We start from the raw sequence: 26,231 nt of genomic DNA, 5'->3' as shown, positions 1-26,231 counted from the left end.
TATGTATCTAATTCTTTGGTTAAACATATTTTAGGTGCTAATATAATTTATAAAACGATATTATCGATTTCGATAGACCGATGGAATAAAAAACATACTCTACGTCTCTAGAGCATCACTATAGTGTCAGCAATCGGCATTCAGTGGAGTGACGTATGTCGTTTGTCGTATCTGTCTGCCAATCTGCCATTCTATTAAATTTTCTTTTCAATCACTATCTTTTCGCAAATTATAAAATGGATAGGGCCATGTACAAGTGTTAACATTATTGTTTTTATTTTTATGTTGTTTTAATGTTTCGAAGTAATAAGCAAAAATGAGTGTGTTCAAATCTGCAATGGGGTACTTCAGCTCTGGAAGTGCCAACGGGGGCAGTGATAATGATTTTGTTGGTCAATTTGTCGAAATCGGAAATATGAAACTTAGGGTCAAAAAAGTTATAGCAGAGGGTAAGTCATATATCAATCTTAAAACATTGAGATAATATTAACATGGAGACGATACCGCCTACATCACATATGTTCCGCTCAACATACGTCATCTGGCGTAACTGCACTCAGTCGCTTGCTCCGCTCATTGGCGCGAACGTCACGCTCATTTTTTATTTGTTTTAAAGTGAAACGCATCAAATATGTCTACGTGTGTGTTACGATATTGCACAAATAATACAAAGAATACGGAAAAGTGCAAAGGAATAACTTTTCATCAGTAAGTAACTAGATAATAATTTTTAAAACTTAGTGAGAGCAAAATTTTTGGCGGGCGACATTTTGTCATAGATTAAAAATTTAAGATATGACATTGGGCATGAAATAAGTGTTGTTAGTAATATTTGCTGGCGTATATTTTTATAGTTTAAAATAATAATTTTACATATTTAGAAAAGCATAGACTGGTTGTTAATTGAAAAAAGGTGAAATCATGAAATATGAAAATCAATTACTCAATCACCAATTTTTTTTGTTAATTGATTTTAATCAAGTTTTTAATTGATATTGTATAAGCTACTGACTTGAACGTATAATTGAATTATTATTTATTTATCTGCACTAATATTATAAAGAGGAAAACTTTGTTTGTTTGTTTGATTGTAATTAATAGGCTCATAAACTACTGGACCGATTTTGATGAAAGGAGAATGCCCATTTTTGGTACTGGTTTTTCTCATGCATCAAGACAACAATACTATTAAAAAAAAATCTCGGCAATTTAGAGGCCTTCTTACCATCGGAAAATATATTTTGAACAGGGAATGTTTTGTAAAATCTAATAAGACATGTAATTGTTTAGATCCATTATTATAGATTAATTAGTGTCCATTACAGGTTACCACGGTAACCAAGCGGTAACTTATTACATTTACTATGGTAAATAGCTAAATGTATTAATATCGATTATTGTTTTCATTGAATTATAAAAAAAAATCAATTAACATAAAATCACTCTTTAAGGTATTGTTTATACTTTATAGGTTGTTTTAACAAAGATAGTGAAGTAAAATAATATAAATATGTATATATAAAAAAAAATATTATTATGACATAGCTTGGTAGGTAACCAGTTATTTCTTATTTGTTTCTTTCTTCGAATATGTAGTGAAAAAATGATTCAAACAATAACAACAACAACAACATGTAAACCGAATAAAAACTCAATTGGCATTTTTTAAGTATATATTTAGGTTTTCTTGAAATCCGTCCCGGAAGATTTCTGGTGCCTACCTACACTAGCCGATGAACAGATAGACTTTGTCTGAAAGCATAAGCTCTACGCATAGATTAAATATGTTAATCGAAAAATAACCTATGGACGATAAAATGTTACCTAAATCACACATAAACCTAACTAAATTGGGGTTATTTAAGTTTTGAGGTTATTTCACATTTTTCTCAATATCTTGAAAACCCCTGTTTTTATCACAAAAAAATCAATTGGTAAAAATCTTTTGAATATCGAAGAACCCTCCAAAACCACTCTGGCATTGACGCAACACTGTACTGTGGTCCATACTTTCATGGGCATTCTCCTTTGGCACAGACAATCTTAAGACCCTGAGAAAGAACATAGGCTACTTTTTATTGCGAAATATGTGCCACGGGCGAAGCCGGGGCGGACTGCTAGTTCAGAGATAAGTAATTAATATTTTTTCTATTCAAGGTTTCCATGTCTGGGCCGTGAAGAAAGGGAAAAATTATTTTTTTTCTAAAAAAGGCTCAATTTGTAAGGAATAAAACTTCCCTGACTGAACCTAAAACACGAAAAAAATTAAATTATTCCATATGACGTCACTATTTACATCATCCTATATTATATGCCAGATATAGTTAGCCCCGCGTAGTAAAGTCAGTTTATACCTAAAATAAATATTAAGTAAGTACAAAGAAAATTTCAAGTCAACGTGCATGTAATCAGTGGCACCCAATAAAATAGACAGAATGAAACAAAGTGTCGCCGCTATAGCGGTGAGTCAGTGACATCGCATAATCTATGACTGTCTAGCCGTCATTCGCGCGCCCCGCGCCGCCGCGCTTGGCGCACAGATTTTGTTCGTGGTGTCTGCTCCATATATGTAGCTCAATGTCTTAAAATAGCTTTTATAACTACCTATTAGGAATATATTTTTATTCATGTTCTAATCGAGACACTCAAGATGTACGTACATTAGGGGGCGGCGGGTTCATTGTCTAACAAAAAACATTCCAACGAAATTGATTTGATATTGTTATTTGTTAGGTACTTCATTGATGTAGGTATATTTGTCACTATAAGTTCTTACACCAATGTTCTTTGGTGTGTCACCTGTAAGTTGTACATTTTCTTAGCTTACTGATTTTCAAATGACACACATTACCTTTTACATTATAGGTAGTTAATACATAAAGAATAGAAATTTGTGGTTTTATAATACAATTAATAATATTTTATAAAGTAGGTACCTATGATTATTTTAAAATTATTTTTGAAGAGCATTTGAAAGTACCATATTGTTTAATTTTAATTATGAGTAATTTATATTCATTCCTTAATTCATAATACTTTCACATCCTAATGGATTTTGTAAAAAAGAGTTAAGCATGCATAAATAGCACTTGGAAGGTTTCCAATCAGTTTTTATTGATTGAAATAAATATGTATTATAAAGGGTTTAAACTATAAATATACAATGAAGAATTTAATCAATTTACTCTTCTTTAAATTCAAGTCAAAATGACTTACTTAATATGTACTATATAAATGTATATTTATGTTTATTTTGTATTTTATTATGAACTCATATTGGAACATTATAAATTAATGGGTCACATGAATTAAACAATTAAATTTTTCATGGTACAAACTTTCAACACCTATTCTATCACCTTGGGGGTAGAATTTATCAAAGTATTTTCTTAGTGGATGCCTGCATCATAGAAGCTATCTGCATACCGATTTTATCCTATGTAGCTTTGTGTTGATTTATCTGTTAGTCAGTCACTTTTGAATACTTTTGAAACATGTAATAAAATCAGAAAATATTATAGTTCATGATTTCAATCATCCCTTTTTAGGTTAACGGTAAGTTGACGAATTAAATAAAAAATAGTTATCCTCACCTACTGCTCAATTTTTTTCTATATGAGCAGAAAATGCAGGGTCATAACTATCTGGCCTTGTCATTTATTCTGTTTTTTATTTTTTTTATTTATACAGCATTTCAGCTGAAATAAAAGGTTAATAACAGAAAAGTTTAAAGGCTATGTTGATCATGCAACAACTTTAATTTTACTTTGCATATTATAAGATATAGAATATTTTCAACAAATTGTGTGGTAATTATTAAATGTTTACCTTTGAAGATCATTAAATACTCAGTTAATTTTTAAGTATGATGATATTGAATTATTAAAAGTCAATTATAGGTGTATTTTGTTAATTATCCAAACTAGAAGTGCTTATTAAAAAAAAACTATAAAATACTTCACCTGAGTATTGGTGATTGATGATAATCTGTGACTGAGATATAGTATATTTTTTAAACAAAATTGTATTTTTAACCCTTAACTAGAGTCGTGAAACATTGTTACGTATGTATAGTCGTGGGTCCATTAGACCCATGTATTTTGAAATGGTCATAATTACTTATTTATGCATTTTTTTAGGTAAATTTAAATAAAATATGATATTTTAGTTTATAAAGAATACATATTATAAAAATCAACAATTAGAACTTTTATTTACTTAACATAATTTCACTTATAAAATCAGTCGTTGTTTTCTTACACAACAAAAAGGCGTCTTACAAAAATTGTAAATCTCAACAAAATTTTTATTTTTTTTAAATCAAAATTTTTTTATCTAACTAAAAAAAGTATGTTGCTTCCTAGAAAAAACAAAAACAAACTAAAAACTCTTATATTAAGAAAATAGCAATCCCTAATTACATGCAAGATTTACAAATTATATTTGCTCAAGTCATGCATATGGGCTCCCTGCATTTAGTGCACAAATGATCAGAACTTTCACAATTAGATATTTCAGAGCTCGCGTCATGTTCTCTCTCGACAACAAAATCTACATCATCATCGGAAAACTCATTATCTGATCTAGTTTCTGCAATACGGGTAGGTGTTGAGTTTTCATCGGAGTCTTCATCATTTCTTAGCAATTCTTCATTTAACCATTGTTCTAACATCTCTTCGTTATCAACATGTACACTTCTGGGATTCGACATAGCGAAAAACTAAAAAAAAATACAATAATAAATTTAATAACGAAAATAAAAAAGTTACGTATCTATAGTCGTGGGTCCAGTGGACCCCTGTAAAGGTCAGTACCTACCTAAGGAGTACCGAGCCGAACACATCTGTCTCACAGGATACTCTCCGGCGTACTACAGGAAGGTACTGAGCATTGGGAGGTTCTGCGGTAAGTGCCGTGGAGTAAACGAGACTTTAAAAACTCAACCTGGGTCCATTGGACCCACGACTCTAGTTAAGGGTTAAACATTAGAAAAATGAGGAGGAGGGAGAAAAATGATAGAAAAATCCAATAGCATTGCATTAATAGAGTGACAATATTTGTTACTCCCAACAATACACTGACTGTAAATAATGATAAAATTGTGTACATGTGTTTTATAAATAGCACTCATTTATATGCAATAGGACAACTATTTTTAGTAATTGAGGTGAAGCCTTTAGCCTGAAACAATAATTAATTATAATTTCTCGCTTTCTTGCAGGCGGTTTCGCATTTGTATTTGTAGCACAAGATGTCGCATCTGGAACGGAATATGCCTTAAAAAGGCTAATGGCAGCTGATGAGCAGGCTAATAAAAATATTATACAAGAAATTAGTTTACTAAAGAAGCTCTCCGGACACCCGAATATAATTAAATATATTGCTGCCTCATTTATTGATAAAACGAAAACAACTCATGGGATGAGTGAATATTTGTTGCTAACAGACCTATGTAGTGGAGGCAGTCTTATGGAGGCTTTACAGAATAGAGGGCAGGCGTTCCCGTTGCCGACAATAGTGAGAGTGTTCTATCAAGCTTGTAAGGCTGTGCAACACATGCACGTCCAAGTGCCGCCGATAGCTCACCGTGATCTCAAATTAGAAAATTTTCTTATATCTAACGAAGGTAGTATCACATTTTTTGTTTACCCTAAATTAGAATTACTATGTTTGCGCAAAACTCGAGAATGGCTAAACCGATTTCGTTCATTCTTTTTTTGTAATGTTCCTTGAAGTACGAGTATAGTATGGTATGAATGCAGAAAACGAAAACATGTATCACGGGCGAAGCCGGGCCTGACCTGCTTGGTCCTGCTTGGTGGACCTGATGGTTAATAATTTATACTTTAACTAGATTTCCGCCCGCGGCTTCGCCCGTGTTTGCAAAGGAAAACCCGCATATTTCCCGTTCCCGTGGGATTTCCGGGATAAAAACTATCCTATGTGTTAATCCAAGTTACCCTCTATATGTGTGCTAAATTTCATTGTAATCGGTTCAGTAGTTTTTACGTGAAAGAGTAACAAACATCCATACATCCATATAAACTTTCGCATTTATAATATTAGTAGGATAGGATAATGTACCTAACTTATTGTATTATAAAACTTATATTTGAAGAGTTTTAAAATATATTACGATCTGTACAATTGCGGGATTGGATTCGACGCAATTTGACGCAATAGTCTGGGTCACTACTCATTGCGCCAATCAGTCGCCAATATTGTTATTAAATATATCAAGTATTATTATTGCTTTTGGAATGTTTGGTTCATGAAAATTTTGCTTTAATTTGGAAATCAAATCGTTTTTTTTATTCTCCTACTATGCTACCTAGGATCATAAAAAATACGATTTTATTTCTGTTATCACTTATCACTATCAGTTATCACTTATGATGCATAGAATTTTTTAATTAGAGCTTTGGTAAAAGCTTTGTTTCCTCTAAGAGAAAGAAACATTCCAAAATTCTCTAAACACTTCTAAAGATTCGATTCGTCCTTAAATGCTGAGGATGTCATTTTTAATGAGCAATGTTTTAGGTACAATAAAATTATGTGATTTTGGTTCTGCAACAACTGAGGTATATACTCCCAACCCCTCATGGAGTGCAAACCAAAGGAACATGCTAGAAGAAAATGTAAGTAGGAAACATTATACTTTTTTTACTGTGTAAATAAATATATGCTCATAACTACTTTCGTAAATTGTAATAAAAACAGAATACAGCTAGTAATACAGTATGTTCATGTAAAAATGGATTAATTATACTATCATTTGTTGCAATTAAATATATTGCTCATTATAATGTACATTTCTTATGGATTAGTTGCTAGTCTAACAAATTGTGTTTTATTTACATCATAATGAACGGTAAATTGATTTTTTTTTCCAAAATGCACAACCACCCTTGTGGGCGTTACTCATAAAGCACCTACTTAAATATTTTGCCAATTATGTATATTCCATGGAATTGGCGGTGAGTTAACTGCTATAATTTGGGCACAGTTCCGAACTACATGTCGTCGACAAATTTCAAATTAAAAACAATATTAACATTGCTGGATCACAGGATCCATGCGACGGACGGATATCAGGACACGCGAAATCGTGAAGCGTCCCACATTATTTTTGTAGCCGCATCCAGTACATCGGCTGATCGGCAAAGTGGTTAACGCGTGAGCGTAGAACCAAGGTGTCCTGGATTCGATTCCCGGTGGAGAGTAGTAAAAAAAAAGTAGTAAAGATTTAATTTTAATGTGTCTCCAAAATAAAAGGTTTTCAGATAAATAATCGAACACAATCAATAGACTGACCTTACTTTTGCCACCTTTTGCTTAGCTCTTCGTTTTCCGACCATTGTCTTAAACTTACCTTGACTCTTAAGGTATATACTAACGCCACAATTATCATATTCATATTATTGTACAAAATTCTCCGCCGCGTCTGCGGCTCGCGAAAAAACCTCAGAAACTACTGCACCAATATTCATTATTTTTTTACAAATCGATATCGTACTACTTATGGAAGGTTTTAGTATATCATTAATTAAAAAAGAGCTAGTTTTTAATTAAATTCCTTTTCACATTTCAGTTGGCCCAATTCACAACGCCGATGTACAGAGCGCCAGAGATGTTGGACACATGGGACAATAGAAAGATAGATCATGCGGTCGATATCTGGGCGCTCGGGTGTATTCTATACACTCTGTGTTACATGCAACACCCGTTCGAGGACTCTGCCAAATTAGCTATACTGAACGGCAATTACACTTTGAACCCAAATGATCAGCGCTACAAATGTTTCCATGAAATAATAAGTAAGTGTGCGGTGATTTAGATCGATGATGGTTATTGTTCGATTGGGATGTTGTTTTAGATTTTTTTTTATCAAATTTGACAGTTATTACAAAAGCATATTTAAATTCAATCTTATTTAGGATTTTCATTATTTGTTTTTCGGTTTAAAATAAATCTATTCATATTGTATGTGGATTCCGTTCCGTAATTTTTTTGATAGCTTAACTACCCTCAAGTCACATAAAAAAAAAATTAATAAAAATAAATAAAACATTATTTATGTGAAACCTCGCACTAAAACCTCGTATTATTTGTTGTTAGGTGGTTGTCTGACAGTGAACCCCGAGATGCGGATGTCGATCAGCGGCGTGTTGGAGCGGCTGGCGGCCATAGCGGAGACACAAAACGTCAATATGAAGCAACCACTCAAATTTGAGCGTAAAAAAGTTGAACAATCTGTGGCCACTAGCTCGCCAGGTAATAAGAAGTCAAGTAAATATTACACTACCATATCTTAAACACGCGACGCGCTACCAATCGCGAACGAAATAATGCGTTTTTTATTTTTAATTTTGACGCGGTCGATTCGTATATAAACGGCGGTTTATTATTTTGCATTTATCGAGCTAAAAATGGTCAAGTATTTTTTGACTTTTTACACTCAAATTTATTTTTTCAATTTCGTTTTGTTTCAATTGAATAGTTTCATAGAGGTTTATTTGACGGTAAATTATTGTGAGATGTCTTTACATTCCAATGTTTTTTCGACAAAACAAAACATCGCCAAAGGTAAGAATAATGACATTGTTCGTCGAACGAAAAAAGGTAGTATAGCATTTATTTGACTTTTACATATATATTTTTTTACATTATAAATGTGTTTAAATTAGCTACCATATTATATAATTTTTTCAATAACATTATTAAGTAGGTATAGTTTATAAACAATTGTCACAAGTGCAATATAAGGCTAAATAATCATTATTATAATTATATTGGTATAAATGAGCTTTAAATAATAAAAAATGTATTTTTCAAAATATATTTATAGCTCGATTACCATATTTAACTTAAAACGCAGTCTTAAATACGAATTTCATGCTGGGATTATAGCAAGTTAAAAATTAGATAAAATCTTTAAAAATTTACTTATTATACTAATACAAAATATATTTTAATATTTTGAACACATCGCACTTTCCAAAGCTTTGTACATTCCTGCGTATAGTTAATTCCCAAAAGCCATTGAATTATAAATGCTATAATATTATAGGTATAATTATAAAACCTATTTTTTATAATATAAGACATTGTTTCTACTTAGAAAGTCATTATGTGCCTAGACATATTAATGCATTCCATCATTTAATTTGATTCTAATATATAATTTCCATAGGGGATAGAGTAACACTTTTCTATTATTAAACATAATTATTTATTATATTTGTATATAAATCATACTAGTCACAATATTAGTTTTTATTACCATTTTTACTTGTAAAGATAGAGCAAAAAAAAACGGCCTGATTTATACGGATTTATTCGAGAAGGGACATAAATTTCATTTTCCATGACACTTGACCTGGCAGATTTCCAAACAAACAGTTTTAGATAGAGCACGTAAAATATAAACATTATCATAATTTTTAGATGAAATGCCGGAAAAAATTACTTTTGATGAGTTAGTGACGTCATAATGTCCATATCTAAAATGTATTAAGTTCTTATACGTGTATGACGTGTGTTTCGGCTCGTATATTCATCCACTTGCACATCATGTCATCATATCTTAGTTATCGAAAATAACGTTACATCTCCTAGAAAAGTGTTTTTTTTTAATCTTTTCATCTAGGTACTTATGTATAGAATTTCATGTAAATCCGTCCAGCGCTCAAAGCGTAAGAACGGTACATACTAGTAGACTATACATATAGTAGGATCCTAATCGTGCCTTATATCTGTTTTAGTAATACTACGTCTACTCTCAACGAATAATTCTGTATATTAGAAATCGATGTCTAAATACTATTAGAATTTTAAGTTGCTTAACTAAAATTATACATTATTAACGAATATTGGCCTAAATTGGAACCTAATATACTAATATTGTGACCGTGGTATGGTTATTAACATCGTGATTTTAAATTATTTAACATTTGGTTACCTATAATTATAAGAAACTTGCATTTTGCACTAACATACGGTGGCTTGATAAAATCGCACCAAAAATTTTATATGTATACTTTCGGTGTCATATATAAGTAAACACCAGTGTCTTAACCAAATTTTGGACAATATAAATACGTAATTTGGTACAAGTGTTCGCTATTAGGTGGAGACAAATTATGTTAATGCTAAAGCTCTGCTTCCATAAAATGTGGGCAGAAATATGCTGTAGAAAATATTATTCTTTGTCTATGTTCTTTGGCAGATTAAAATAAACATAGCTTCTCTCTTCATCTTATCTTTAACATTAACATGATATGTAAAAAATATAATCACAAATAATAATGTCACTTCATCACATGCGAGCGGTCATATAGTCATGAACAATGTTCTATTTCATATATTTTATTTAATCACATATTGTGTTTAAAGAGAAATAAATGAAAATGTTGTAATCATTAGCTTTGTTTTTTATTTTAAACATAAATACTTCATAGCAGGAATACTTACAAGTGATTGGGCGGTTCACGAGGATGAGGGTAAAATATATCAGTTTATGTTTATCACTAACACTTTCCTAAATGTATTACTAACGCTTTATGGCTAAATTCATTATATAAAGCAGATAGAATCGTAATATTTCTCAAGAAACACAAGCATTGATAGTAACACCTTTACAGGAACAATGCTTTGGTTTTAAGTGTTAAGTGTCATTGTTTTTGTTTGTTCTTTGCAATCTTTCACTATGATAGTGCTATTGTTATTGGTAATAACTTCTGTTCATGTATGTATGTCGTAAGTTAACTTTTAGTTCTGTTTTCACATTATACATTTATTTCATATAAACATACTATATAAATATATTATGACTTGGTGTAAAATAATTTTTTGAACACTTAGTCATGTTATAATTGTAACCATCTTTAATATAATTCATTTAAAATTGTAATTAAAAATTAGTATAAGTTTATTAAAGCCAAAGGAAATATATTATGTACCTTATGACATACAAACATTTCGCTAAAGGCAACACTATTAATATAACCTAAGCATGGGTGACTAATATATGCACTTCACTTTACTACGCTGGTAAACTTAATATCTAAGAAACGATAAAAAATATTATTTTGTTAAAAAGTACTCGAGTATTTACCATTATTAGTACCAGAGTAATCTAAGAGCACAAAGAAAAGAACTCAATTAGAGGTCATCATTAGATTCATTACAATTTACTTGTTGATCAAAGCACATATGTCTGATTAGAAGATAAAATTTACTGTGCTTTCTGCATTTCACTGTTTGGTGTTTCTTAAAAGTTGTTAGCGTTAGCTTATATAGTAGGTACAGCACTCTTTCTATATTTCGCAGTATAAAATCGATTAACATCTCAATAGATTATGAAAATTAAGTGCTAAAAGCAGGTGTAAAATATAATCCCCTTTAATTATTATTATTAGATGTTATTATAATACAGGGTTACTTGTAAAACACCGGCAACCTCGCAGGACAAGATAGCTAACATCATAAGCAACAACATTTGTTCTACGACTTTTGATAATTTGTTAGATTTTATTTTCATACAAAAATAAATATTCATTTAATTTGCCGTTTGAATATTATAAACTCTACGCCTCCCAAGAATTACGTAAACAAGAAGCGAACGAGAGGGGGAAGGGGGCGCCGCGTCGTCCATCCGATAATGAATAGAACATAGACTTACAAATGTTAGGAGAGTACAATAAAAGTTTCAAAAATCATTTAAAAATAATTTATTGTGTTCTGCCAAAAGTCGTAGAACAAATGTTGTTGCTTATGATGTTAGCTATCTTGTCCTGCGAGGTTGCTGGTGTTTTACAAGTAACCCTGTATAAGGAAATTTATAAAATAGTTATTCCCTGTCGTCTTGCTTGCATTGTACCGATTTCCTTAAATATATAGGAATGTATTTTTCATCAAATAAATGAAAAATAAGTTATGCAAGCTGGAGACAATCATTAGATATTCCCGACAACTATCTGAATTGTAAATGATATTTGTACATCAGAAACTGTAGTTTCTTGTTTATCGATTTTTATAGAATAAACTAAATATTATAAAAATATGAAAATAACCAATTCTCAACTTTATGTATTTTATATTAGAAGCTATTTTCACTAGACTCTTGAAACCTACAATAATTTTTGTTCTACCTTCCTTTGCATGTATCTCTTAGTGTCAGCTTCTTCTGTTTTGTTAGAGATAAGCTCATTTATTGCATGTTTGTTGCCTGCTTATCAAAAAGTCTCGAAATCATACTTTCCTTTATATATACGGCAACATTTATGTACAGCCTCTGCAATAACTATATCAAGACATATTATAAATTTGCAAGAAATGTTGTTACAAAGGTTTACAGATGATAATACAAGACATATAAAGAGTTATGTGGTATCAAATTATTATTATGAGGTTATTTAAGCTATTGACGAGACTTTTTGATCGTGCGCCACGATACTGTATCCATATGTATCACGTTTTCTTTTCATTTTAGGTGTTTTCAACTTTTTCGGGTGCCCGATTGCTTTCTCGTTTAAATGACCTCGTCTACGCATGCGTCCCGCGCCGCTCGCACTTGACCGCTTGCTAGATTACGGACATGCTCGCAATGATGAGTATTGTTTTCATTTATTAGTTTTTTTTTATATAGTTTTGATTGTGTTTTTTAGGGCAAATATTGTTGGGAAATACACGCAGTGTATTGAAATTTTAATTAAGTATTGAATATCCACACCATCAAAATATAGGAATATTGAAATCTGAAATTGCAAAAGAAGCAAGCATTGGTGATGTTTCTCAACTATATTTGCTAAAACATAAGAGCAATGTGCAATGATCTAGTAGGTAGCTAAATTGCTCAACTATTTTTAAATGAACCTTTAATCGCGTATAAAAAAAACCTTAAAAAATACATTTAAAAGATCGCTTAAATCAGTTTTTGAATAATAATTAATTTTTACGATGACTATATTATTTTGACCAATTACATGAGTATGTGTAGTTACCTATATAGACATTTGAAGCTTTTTCATTTAAAAGTATTTTTATTTCACTTAATATGATTTTATTGTTTTTATTAATTTGTTAGCTAAATGTATAAGTAATATATTTGTAATATTGACGAAAATACTATTTTATTATTGTGAAGTGCTAACGTTTGATTGGTACTTCTTAATATTTTTAAATTAATGGAAACGCAAAGCTCAAATGACATTAAATTCATTGTAATTTAATAGAGTAATAAGACAATAATGTTAATCATTCCAACTTAAGTATTATATGATATACTTTTATATCATAACATATAAGTCGATCAGTATTGTAACCTTGTTGTTATAAAATAGAAAACTTTCCAAAAAAATTCCATATGTATATTAAGAGCTAGCGCGCAAGAGCAACTTTTGTTTCCGCAACTATTTTGTCTCTCCCATCAACTCTATGGGGAGTTGCGTCGCTACGTGCGCGCACTTTCATACTAGCCCATAGAGTTGATGGGAGAGAAAATAGTTGCGAAGACAAAAGTTGCTCTTGCGCGCTAGCTCTAAGAATATTTTGTTTTCGTGTTTTTTTTTTAAATAAGGAATTTAATTGAGTGATTATTTTTCGTGCTGTGAATTAATCGTGTGTTGTTTTGTTGTTCATCTTTATTTGTTAGAAATTAAGTGAATACATATTTTTATGCAAGATTATTTTGGATAATATCGGTGCTAAGTGTTGAGCGCCACAGGAATTTCTTTCGTTTTCTTCTATTACAAGCTATACAATAAAAACTGCAACTATTTGATGGAGTAAAATAAATTCGGTTAAGTACAATTGCAAAATGTACCAAATAACGAACGCTGTTGAACGACTGTCCAAATAATTTAAAATTTTATTTTTTATTAAATTTTAACAATATCCTATTTTACCATTACTTTCTACAGTACTTAACAATAATTAATAATATTGTACACTTCGTACAATAGTGTGTTACCATCGTGTGATCATTCCATTTAGTTTATAATTTTTATTATTTTATTAACGAATAAGATAAAATATAGAATAGGATTTCCAACATCACATATTATTTATCGTATATTAACGTATTTATAATTTTGTGTTTATACATATTATAACATTCACGAGCCTGACTTTAATAGAACGTTTTATTGAACGTCACGGGACTAGGACATATTCCTTTTTAATTTTAATTTTTAATTTATTAATAAAAGCACTGAATTTGTATTATTACTAATATACCTTTTTATATGTGCTTATTCGTTTCTTAGGCAGCTGTTATTCTTGGAATTGTTCTTATTAAAAGAGGTTTTCATTCCATTATTACATATTTTAGTTTCATAATATGATACAATAATAAATTTGATATATTTGTGATAGTACATAAATTAAGTGAAATTAATGAATATGCTCTAATCGCAGAGACTATGTATCATGTTTCTGAATTAATGTAAAACTATGAGAGCTTTTAATATTCTATACATTAAACATTTCGAGTAGGTATGATTAGATTGTTTGCTCACAATTTACTCGTTATTATAAAACATGATAAATTGTCTAAAATAATTACATTTGTAGTTAAATAGAGGACTGAAAAATGTGGTTTGCTTATATGCGAAAAACCGTTGTAAGGCTCAAAATTTGAAATTTTCGTACAAATAACTTAACATTTGCAATAATATAACTTATGATTCTCTAATCTAAAATATTTATTTAAAATTTAAATTTTGTTACGTAGTTGATAGATGAGCAATATTTTTGTTACTATTAGTAATGTAAGTGATTTGAACTTTGTAAGGTATTTAAATTATCAATAAATATGTAAAATAATGACATAGTTTTATTGGACGTAGTTTTAAGACATAGATATAAGTGAATCAACTATATTGAGGTGGTAATTCACAATTCACTACACATTGTAATCGCAGCTCATGCAGTGTTCTGTCAACAGAGGTTTCCCTATGAGTTGATTATAAAAAAATGTATCCTTTAATTTTTTTGTATGAGATTTAGTCATCGCAATTTTTGTATACTATGCAATATGTAATTTTCTGAGCTGCATTACAAACTCAACACGATTACATTTTCTTTTATATTACTTTATTGATAATGATTAAACAAATATATCAGCAAATGTTCCCAACAACGAAAATACATTTTATCATTATAAATAGGTACACCTACATTTGACATCGTTTATAGATATTTTACAACATATCTCTCATTGCAGGTTTTTATGAGACAATTAAAATTAAACGAAATTTCTCATGAAATACTACTTCACACAATCCTTACAGAACATGTCTCCTAAATGTCAGTCAAAATCAATGCTCGTATGCTACTTCCAAACAACATACTTCTTTCGCAAAATATATTTACCATTGGCAGATCAAGGACTATTACAGACTATTGGTTTCAATTCGGACGACCCACGAACCTGATGATTGTTAACAATGTAGACCCACCACTATAAAGTATTCATATGGTCAACATTTGTCAACTATGCAATACGCAGTGGTTCCAGTTGCATGTATGACTGCAACACCTCCACATGTTCTCTCCACATGATTCACCATTTTATAGGACCATGATTACGAGGCTTTATCTCTGTAAAGACAAGCCATGTAACTACAAACACAAGCCAATACTAATAGTATTTTCTTGTTTGATTTTACGCGAGTATTACACTCTCGTATACGTCAACATAACATCTTAGTCTTCCCGTGACAACGCTCGCTGCAAAGTGTGCGAAACTTCGGGATAATAATATAATGAATCCGTTAAAATCTTTAATCACAACTAATACTGTTCACCTCCATTGCAGGAGTCAAAGACAACGGCCCAACGATCCCCGAAGTGTCCCGCCCCCCGGAGCCGGCTCGCCCCCCGCCCCCCGCGCGCCCCCCCGCCGCGCCCCACTACGCCGCACAACCCCCCTCGGGGGGACTGTTCTCCTCGATCAAAGATGGCGCTGGCAGCTTCTTGAAGAACTTGAAGGATACCTCGTCGAAGGTCATGCAGACTGTGCAGCAGTGAGTTGGTTGAAAATAATTATGTTCATAAGGCCATTTATGGTTCAATGGTATTATTTTTTATGGTTATACTTCTTGCTATGCTTAACTTGGTTTTAAGAAATTATTATTATTTGTTACATATTTGTTATGTACTGTTTTTAACTTAAAATGTTAGATAAATTTTCAATCTTGTAAAATTTTAATTTGATTCGTATTTAAATTGAAACTTAAAAACTATATGTGTATGTTTTTTGTATTTCAGATCAATAGCTCGAGCCGATTTAGATATAAGCTATATAACTAGTCGTGTTATTGTGATGTCGTACCCATCAGACTTACTGGAGAGCGCTTACAAGACCAACCATATTGAGGATGTACGGGTAAGTAAAAATATTGTTCTGTGACGGTAAATGTTAAATTAATTTGGAGACTCGCAATTGTATACGTAAAGCCTAACTACTAACTAGAAACAAAAGCAAGGTCTTCTACTTACTACTATAGACAGTTCGTCCAAAAATATCCGAGAGGAATTGTATAAAATGTTCATTGAAATTTACACCTTATTACGCGGTAGTAAAATTAAAATTAAATCTTTCATTAAAAAACTCTGCCTAATACACATGTAGGCAGAGTTTTCCTTCGGACATTTTTTGAGCATAATCGAGAGCCTTATTGTTTATTATACGAATCTACAGTATTATATTATGACTTTTTCTTACCATTTTTTTAGCTATACCTCGAGAGCCATCACCCGGGCGGCAAGTACTGCGTGTACACAGTGCACGATGCAAAAGCTCGTTTCCCAAGACGGCAACTCGTTACCGATACATCAGTATGGCCGAGCGAAGAGCATAGAGCACCATTACTAGCTCCTTACTACTCGCTATTACAGCATATGTATCAATACTTGGGAAGGGATGATAAGAGCGCACTCGTTATCGCCTGTCCGGTAAGTACATAATAATAGTTTCCATGAGTACCTCGTTAGTTGTTACTGACACTGTTTATCAAATTAAAGTATATATACAGACTAGCTTACCGCCCGCGGCTTCGCCCGCATTGTCTAAAACCTAATAAATTATATACTCTTGAATCACTCTATCTATTAATAAAAAAACCGCATCAAAATCCGTTGCATAGTTTTAAAGATTTAAGCATACAAAGGGACATAGGTATATAGGGACAGAGAAAGTGACTTTGTTTTATACTATGTAGCGATTACATAAGATAAAATATCATGCTTGTATATGTGCCGGGTTTGTTCTGGCTAATCAGGATCGATTTTCAAAGGACTTTCATTGCAGAAAGATATCTGTCAGCATCTTCCATCAAGCTAAAAATTGTGTTTACTTAGAAAAGCTTAAGATAGAGGTTGAACGAAGTTTTACAACGTGTTTTTTTTTTCAGGATGGAAAATCTCGATCTGCTATGTTATTATGTGGGTTATTGTTATACGCGAAATTGGTAACCGTACCTGAAGACGCCCTTCAAATATTCGCTGTGAAACGTACACCTATCAATATGACACCGAGCCAATTGAGATATTTATATTATTTACATAATATTGTCAGGTAAGCAATTAGAAAATGAAATACATGTTCATTATTAAGTTATTTATCCGTATGTTATCCATGTATGTTGGTAAACTAACTTTTTTATTTCAGACCTGAACCAGTGTTACCTCACTTCCGACCTGTTTCCTTAGTATCGCTTACGATACAGCCAGTGCCATTATTTACAAAAGCAAGGTAATTTTCTTTAAAATATCACATATTATTTCTCTAATCTAGAACTAGAAAATCAATTTATTATATAAATTAAATTCGCAGAGATGGTTGCCGACCGTACCTAGAAGTGTTCAACGAAGATAGAATAATATCTCCCCCGTTACGGAGCTATGAGAGTTTACACCTTTACAATATGACAGAAGGAAAGGTATGTAACGATTTATAGCCAAGTTTTATAATTAATAAAGTCTTGTAGTGTTTGGTGTCATAAAGCGTAGCGTTAAGTTAAAAAAGTATGGATAGTGATCTACGGATAGTGTGCTCATAAATGGCAAACATAAGATAATGCTAAAGGGGCGGGGCTTAAAGAACGTACAGCACAACGTGATTTGGACATCGTGACTTCTTTATAATATGTTTTTGCATCGTATTTTTGGTTTTGTGGTGTTTTTATTTTGTAACACAATTAATGTTACTTTACATAAGAGTTCCGCTTCCATCATCGCAGGTAACTCTCCCGCTAGACTCGACCGTAACTGGCGACGTGCTAGTAGTGGCGTACCACGCGCGTTTTTATTTGTAACGTACTTTCTTTAAGATTCGTTTCCATCATCGCAGGTAACTCTCCCGCTAGACTCGACCGTAACTGGCGACGTGCTAGTGGTAGCGTACCACGCGCGCCAGCAGCTCGGCCGCCTGCAGCGCGTGCCGATGCTCTCGGTGTCCTTCCATACTGGCTTCCTGGCGTACGACCAACACGCCATCAAGTTCACCAGGCGAGTGTGACTGATAAACATACACTCAACTCAAACTCAAACATTTATTTATTCAATTAGACATCTTTTAGAAGCACTGTCGAATCGTCATTACATATTTTTAACATACCATATGCCGTAGTGCTCATACTAACACAGTATATACAGATACAACCAGTAGGAAACTTCATACAACACGTTCGAAATGACTTACGCACACAAGCAAGCGTGTTTACGAGAATCGTAAGGTTTTCTGTCAATTGTAATAATACCCTTATGATTCTCGTAAAAACACACACATAAACAACTGTATATGCCAACCCGCACTTGGCCAGCGTGGTGGATTATGGCCTGTACCCTCATAGGAGGCCCGTGTCCCAGCAGTGGGAACGTATATGGGCTGATGATGATGAAACAACTGTATATTGTGATACTACACTAATTAACTCAAAGGGGACGTGCTAGTACTAGCTTACCACGTGCGCCAGGCGGCCGATTGTAATTATTCTAGCAACATTAATCGAAGATTACAGAAGTAATAAAGCATTTGTAATGTCTTATCAAATATACATTTTCTGCTTCACAAATCTTACAAACAAAAGATTTCAGTCACATATTTCAAACACTATTTTCATAAATAACTTTTTAAATAAAATAGCAACTTATTAAAAAAATATTCAGAATCAATAACACAACAAATGTAAGAAAAAAAAAATGATTCCTCTAACATTTCGTTGCTCGTATGCCGATCACTTCTACAATACATCAAACTCAAACTCAAACATTTATTTATTCAATTAGACTTCTTCTAGAAGCACTTTTGAAACGTCATTAGGTACATATTTTTAACATTTACCACAGATTCGGAAAGCAGTATCTACGGAGAAGAACCGGCAAGATACTCCATAGTTGCTCTTTTTAATCATGTCAGTTTTTCAATTTAATTTTACAAAATACATATGTAACATCATATATTATAGTAATATGCCAAAGAACTGTCCTGTGGTTTTTACGCGACAACCCTCCATGGGTTTTTATCAAATATTCATAAATCCAAATCCAAATCCGTCCAAATATTAATACTGTAATAGGCTCTACTAGTATATTTTTTATATAAGTTTTAAATTTAGAACTACTAAACTCTTTAACATCAATTTAAAAAACAAAATATTAAAATCAAAACACCAGACTCACGCAAACAAACTTACAGATCAGAAATAGACGGTATAGACGAGACATCACCGATGAACGAGCACTTTTCATCAAACGTGTCAGTGGTGATAAGCCTCGTGGTGCAGAACGGGGAACGGCGCAAACCGCGCAGTGACGTATGGGAGGAGGACCATTCCTTTGCCATACGGACACCTGATGTTCTGTTCTCTACTACATTGGAGAGAGATGAAACGGTGGATAACTTTGGTGAGTGTTTTTTTTTATGTGTTTTTGGTATAAAACTGAATAGAATATTAAATTATGGTGTATTCTGGCAAACGTATTTGTCTGTGCCATTTTGAACCTAAGGATATGGTAACGTTAAGAAATTCGTAATTCATGAAAAAATATTTTACAAAAAAAAATATTTAATTGAGACAGTAAGAATAATTGTAATTATTCTTACCTACTGTCTCAATGCGAAACCTTCAAAAGTCGAACAAGTACCAAATTTTTAAAAATAGATCGAGCAGCTTTTGATTCGTAATAAACCTACAATCAGAACTCTTTATATTTTTACTATAGATTAAAGTTTCGTGCGACATAATATATAAGTTAAATAAGAATAAGTAGACCTTATGGCTATAGACATAAGAAATAAATTGAAATGTATTACGCAGCTAATCTCCGAAGGAACCCGCCCCCAGTTCCACCAACAAGTATGTTAATGCAATAGGCATTTTAGTGTGCATGTGTTTAAAACTTCATTGGCAGTTTCTATATAATTCTACATTTAATTTCATGCACAAATTAAGTTCAAATGTTAGCCTCATGAAGCACAACTTATGATTTTTAAAACATTATTAATAAATCGTTTTTCTTTCTCCTTCTATTTTATAGACATAGTATCATGTGCGTAAATGCTTATCTGGGAAAAAATCATGCTTTTATATATTTAGTAAAGAATAATGTCAAATTGATGTGCTTACATTTTATAATTAGGAATAATTTCGATTACGTAACAGTATTTATTCTATGACAATACCCAAAAAGATAAAACTTTAAAAAGAATGTCCTAAAGTAGTAAGAACCATTATAAATTGATCACATATGTAAAATTCTTGCTTTCTCTCGTAAAATTAGATATAAAACAAATTTCTGCAAATCAATTTTAGCACAAATTTACGAACACCAAACTTATTATATTTCTAACTCCCAGTAACAGCAGATTATCCACCACGCGAAGAAAAACGTCCCCACCGTCCAGCCCCACCGTCCCCACAACGTCCTCCTCCACCAAAAGTATCCACAATTACTACCAATCCCACTCTTTCTGCCAATCCCACTCTTACTGCCAATCCCACAGTTCCTACCAATCCCACTATTCCTACTGACACGACGGATACAGCTGATTTCCTGAACTTAAGCAAACCGCAAGAGGAAGCAAAACCCAAACTGAAGACCGAAGACTCGTTCGACTTCTTTGGCATGATGGAGAAACCGGCGGATGAATCGTTTGGCGACTTCCTGAGCAAGAAAGTTGAGGATAATCCAGCGGTAAGTTGATTCCGACAAATTTTGGTACGTTCTCTTACATTAACAAAGTATGTTAAAAAAATATTCACCCAAGATTGCTTAAGTTCACTAGAATTTTCTTGTTACCTAAGTTCAATTGCATACTTTATGTTGATTGAAATAGATTTGTGTTTCGTTTGTACTTCAATATATTTGTACACTCAAATTACGAGGTTTAAAATAATTTTTTTAACTTGCACCTACCATCTATGTTACTAAATTTAGCATTTAAGGCAATTTGAATTTGTTAATCATGTTCGTGTTAATATTTCCAGCCTTTCTCTGAGAACATATTCGGCGACCTCCCACCACCGCCTACAGCAGCCGCAGCTAACTCCAGCGATATTAACTTCGACCCGTTCGGTTTGAACGATCCTCTGCCTAAACAGGAACCACTGTTGACTCCTCAATTGATTAAAGAGGAAGGTGAGTTCAAAAAAGAAAATTTTAATTTAGGGAAATAATTATGATTTTTTTTTCTATTAAGTTTCGTACTTGAATGATGCTCCATTACATTGTTGAATTGATACACATACAAATTTTGATTAAAATAAATTGTGCAGCAAAAACTTTGTATTGGAAACTCAAATTAACTTGACCAAATCCTTTAATTCTCCATGATGATCATTTTTTTATTTTTACTAGATAATTTGTACTTAGGAATTATTGCTTTGTTACACAGGTCGATCACAAAGCGTACCACTCGAAAAGGCTCAAGCACGTCAGGATCCATTCGCTGATCTTGGTTCATTGGGAACGGGATTGAATACTGGTTCTAATTCTAGCAACATTGGCCAAGCACCAAATGTACCTCTCACATCGGCCAACGTTGGCCCCAATGTGATCCCCACTGTGCCGCCAAGTAACGCGAGTGTTGGTGCGTTTGCGGCCAATGTTGGCGCAACACCGATTACTACGCCAAGAGCTTCCCCAGCACATACACCTTCGCATCGAGCGCAAACACCACAACAACCTGATTATAGGTAAGATTCATTTCATCCTTCCGAAAATATGTAGTTCGTATCATTAGAGTCATTTTAATAGGCGACACTTGACACGTCATAAAAATTCAGCAACGTAACCTTGTAACGGCGGGCATAAAATTGCATATTTTTCTTATTGTTAGAACTGCACAGTTGCTTAACTTTTGATTGTGAAAAAAAATTACTTACACACGATGTCTTGTATGTATTATCTATAGTTTTTAACCGACTTCAAAAAAAGGAGGAGGTTATCAATTCGGCCGGTATGTTTTTTTTTATGTATGTACACCGATTACTGCGAGGTTTCTGAACCGATTTACATGATTCTTTTTTTGTTCGATGCGGGATGGTGTCGAATTGGTCCCATAAAAATTTTATTCGGATTGGCCCAGTAGTTTTTATTTTATGAGCATTTTTGTCTGTATTTGTAAATGTTGCAAGTGCAAGTTTGAAGTCGGTTGTTTTTAACGCAGTTATATAGACTTGTAATATGGCACCATTTAAGCAACTTCCTCCATCTTAAATTTGACCAATGATGTTACAATGTTTCAATTCTTGCAGCCGCAGCCACTTCGACCCGCCAAAAGCTCCCGGCGAGGAAAAAGTCAAGAAGCCAATGGACGTGTTCGGCGATCTCCTCGGTAGTCAAGGCTACGACTTTGCGAAGCGTGAAACTGGACCGAAGACAATGAACGCTATGAGGAAGGAAGAGATGGTTAAAGAAATGGACCCGGATAAACTGAAGATTCATGACTGGGTAAGGGGTTTTGCTCTGCAGTATAGTATATGGGGTGATATAAAACATAATATTTATATTCTGCATTTAGTTGTTACAGTATTTAGTTTCGTTCAGTCTTTAGCAAGTTTGCCATCTTTGTAGCAACTTTATGTTTACAAACATAAGATTCAAAATGCTTTGTACGTTTCTGCCTCAAAAAGTGGTGGCAGTTCTATACTTTTCAGTGCAAATTTATTCTTATTTGATCGCATTGTACATAAAAAGAATGTGTGCGTAAGAAGTGAAACTTCTTTATGACCTTATTTTTCAAAAAATAATTTACTACAGAAATACGGGTGGTAGGGATAAGAAAAAGATGGCGCGTAACGGAAAAATGTCACGCGTAACGAAAAAAATGTTACACTAATTTTTTTTCCCCATAAAGAAGTTCCACTTCAATAACACGTTAAAATGTTCTTCAGACGGAGGGCAAGAAAGCCAACATCCGTGCGTTACTGTGCTCGCTGCACACAGTTGTATGGGCGGATTGTCGCTGGGCGCGCTGCGACATGGCGCAGCTGGTGTCGGCGCAGGACGTCAAGCGCAACTACCGCCGCGCATGCCTCGCCGTGCATCCCGACAAGGTGAGGCGAATAAAAAAAAGAAATGTGTGACACGCACAGGTGTCAGAAGTGAAACCTCTTTGGCAAGATTCAAAGATACTAAAATGGCCGCGTTATTCCATGACGTGACGGTCTTGCCATGTCCTTGAAATTTTTCTCTAAAGAAGTTTCACTCCAAAGTTGTATGGAACTTTAAATGTTTTATTTATTAAATTTTTATTACGTATCGTCTCAAACTTTTTCGTCTGCATTTCGCCTGACAGTCGCGGAGTAGACACTAGACATATAATGAATGGCGCTCGTAAGAGCAACCGAGGCCAATAAAGCGGCGTACAAAAATTGATGTAAAAGTTATTATGCATAACAGATTATATATTAGGAAGTAAATAAATCGTATTTTGAAATGAAACATACAGGTATTAGATATTCCTGTGCTTAGTATTACCATTTGCCAAGAATTTCTTTATAATTTTACTTTTTTCTTTTCAGCAAATGGGAACAGAGAACGAGAACATAGCTAAAATGATATTCATGGAACTTAATAACGCATGGAGCGAATTCGAGAATGACGCTAAGCAACAAAACTTATTCCAATCTTAATTCAAAAGATATCGAAGTGATCTTGAGCGTAACTTCCAGATCTTTCGATACAAATATTTCGTTTTATTTTAGGAATACTACATTATTTATACCACGGAAATTATATTCTTTAGTTCTAAAAAAAGCGCTCGACTCTTATGCATTCTTATATTTTTTTTTTATGTTGGTTAAATATAATTTATATCATTTAATACTCTTTCAAATCGGCGTTCTTACGATGTAAGAGCTAGGATCGAAGAGAAAACAACTCAATTTAGTTGTCAACTTCGTATTTTCTTTTTAGAGAGTACTTACATTTTTACTTAATTATAAATGACGGTAGTCGAAGATAGTACACAAAATTATTATTTATTGAACACGAAAATAAAGAACAGCACTTTTTATTTATTTCAATATGTGTTGAAGATGTGCTTAAATAACGTATGAATACAGAATTGTCTCATTTTTGTAAAGTACCCTCTTAAGTTTTTTTTTATTATCATCATCAACGGGCTGTCTTATTTATTTTTATTTGTGGCAGTTAACAAAATTAATGCTTAGTATAATTTTTGCTAGACGAATAAATAATATACTCAACATTTATAGATTTTAATACGTAATTATGAACTAGTTGAAATAGAAAAATAAAATGATCGATAGGCAAACGTCCCAGAATTTAAACAGAGTATTGTACATAACGTTAATTCGCTTTTCAATTAATTAAATTAAATTTAAAAATAGAAAAAAAAAATCTAGCATTCATAATTTTTATTTTCTTTAGTGCAAAGTATTAAAAATTATATTGCAAAAATTCTTGATAATAATTTCACGAACGCGTTTATGTATAGTTAGATAAATATAGCTTTGAATTATTTACATATATTTTGCGGGGATAAAATTCTATGTATTTTTTAAATTAGTTTAAAATTTTATAATTCTTCTAGACAAAGTCTGAACTGGTACTTATGTAAAATATTAAGTAACTTAAATGTTATAGTCGTGTTTTTTCTTGTATTCGAAATTCGTTTATTAGATAGAGTAGATCGTTATAAATACAAGTACATATTAAAAATAATTTTTCTCACGTATAGCGTATTGTAGAAGTTATATTTTCTCATTGTTAGTGTTAAGTGCGCGTGATGGAATAAGTATTATGTTAATCCAAATAATAAAATGGTGAACAGTTTTGGTGGTTGAAAATATTTAAACGTCATTGAGCTTATAGTGGGAGAATTTTATACATTCCGTTGTCTCGTCCTTAGATGAATATAATTTTGTCGATATTTCAAGCTTCTTAGAAATAACCCGAGTATAACGAAAATAACTTATTTATGAACGAAAAATAAAATGTATATTTTGAAAGGCAAAATTGTTGCATTTACGATACCTAATGCAATTTATTAATATTTATTTCTTACAGTCCGCTTATTGAAACCAGTGCAATTTTTCCTAGCGTTAGTATTCTTATAGATGCTTGTGATGGCCTACAATGTAATTATATATCAAGGTATAAGGCCGCGGACACACGTGACGTGTATCCAATCTGTGTATAATTTGCTTGAATCGAGTATATAAAACAAAGTTGTTCGAAAATAAAATGGCAAATATATTTTATTGTTTTATTGATGATCCAATCCTCTTGAGTCTTGTGCTTAAGATTTATAGCTCTATCGACTAAATAAAAATAAAATGTCAAAAAGATATACATTTTTGCTTGCCTTTGTAAAATAATATTGTGGAAAAGAAACACTGGGGTCTGGGTTCCAAGTCTGATAACTTAAAATGGCTTCAGTTGTGGCTCAATTGGTTTGCTTCATACTTGTTTGACAGACTTGGTAGTCTGCATCGAAGCGAAACTGAATAGCCATTGTAATTTTTGCTATTCTGCTTTTCAATCGTGTTTATTTATTTATTTTTACATACATAGATTCCTTACAGCTATTTGTATTACAATATTTTTATTTAACTTTAATGAAACAATACGCCAATAAAAAGGAATACCTATATAATACTAGCTTACCGCCCGCGGCTTCGCCCGCTTTATCTAAAACAATTTGAGATTTAAACTATCCTATCTCTCAAGTTGGATCTAGCTGCACATGGTGTGCA

The 26,231-nt window shown here is 32.5% G+C and overlaps 1 protein-coding gene across 1 annotated transcript; it reads left to right on the top strand.

Moving 5' to 3' along the window:
* Positions 1–147: 147 nt before the first annotated feature.
* On the top strand, positions 148–25,731 carry LOC123692910 (cyclin-G-associated kinase). Its single transcript, XM_045637775.1, has 20 exons — positions 148–449; positions 5,222–5,626; positions 6,541–6,638; positions 7,592–7,817; positions 8,119–8,274; positions 15,821–16,028; positions 16,273–16,390; positions 16,741–16,959; positions 17,418–17,581; positions 17,675–17,758; positions 17,840–17,945; positions 18,356–18,513; positions 19,703–19,911; positions 20,325–20,363; positions 20,864–21,201; positions 21,495–21,645; positions 21,902–22,202; positions 22,764–22,959; positions 23,403–23,564; positions 24,033–25,731. Exons 1-20 carry the CDS (start codon positions 317–319, stop codon positions 24,141–24,143), a joined length of 3,582 nt encoding a protein of 1,193 aa, XP_045493731.1. The 5' UTR covers positions 148–316; the 3' UTR covers positions 24,144–25,731.
* The last annotated feature ends 500 nt before the right edge of the window (positions 25,732–26,231 follow it).

The sequence above is a fragment of the Colias croceus genome, chromosome 6 (assembly GCF_905220415.1).
Source record: "Colias croceus chromosome 6, ilColCroc2.1".
In the NCBI taxonomy this organism is placed as follows: Eukaryota; Metazoa; Arthropoda; class Insecta; order Lepidoptera; family Pieridae; genus Colias; species Colias croceus.
The sequence above is the reverse complement of the archived record's forward strand: the minus strand, read 5'-3'. Positions and strand labels throughout refer to the sequence as shown.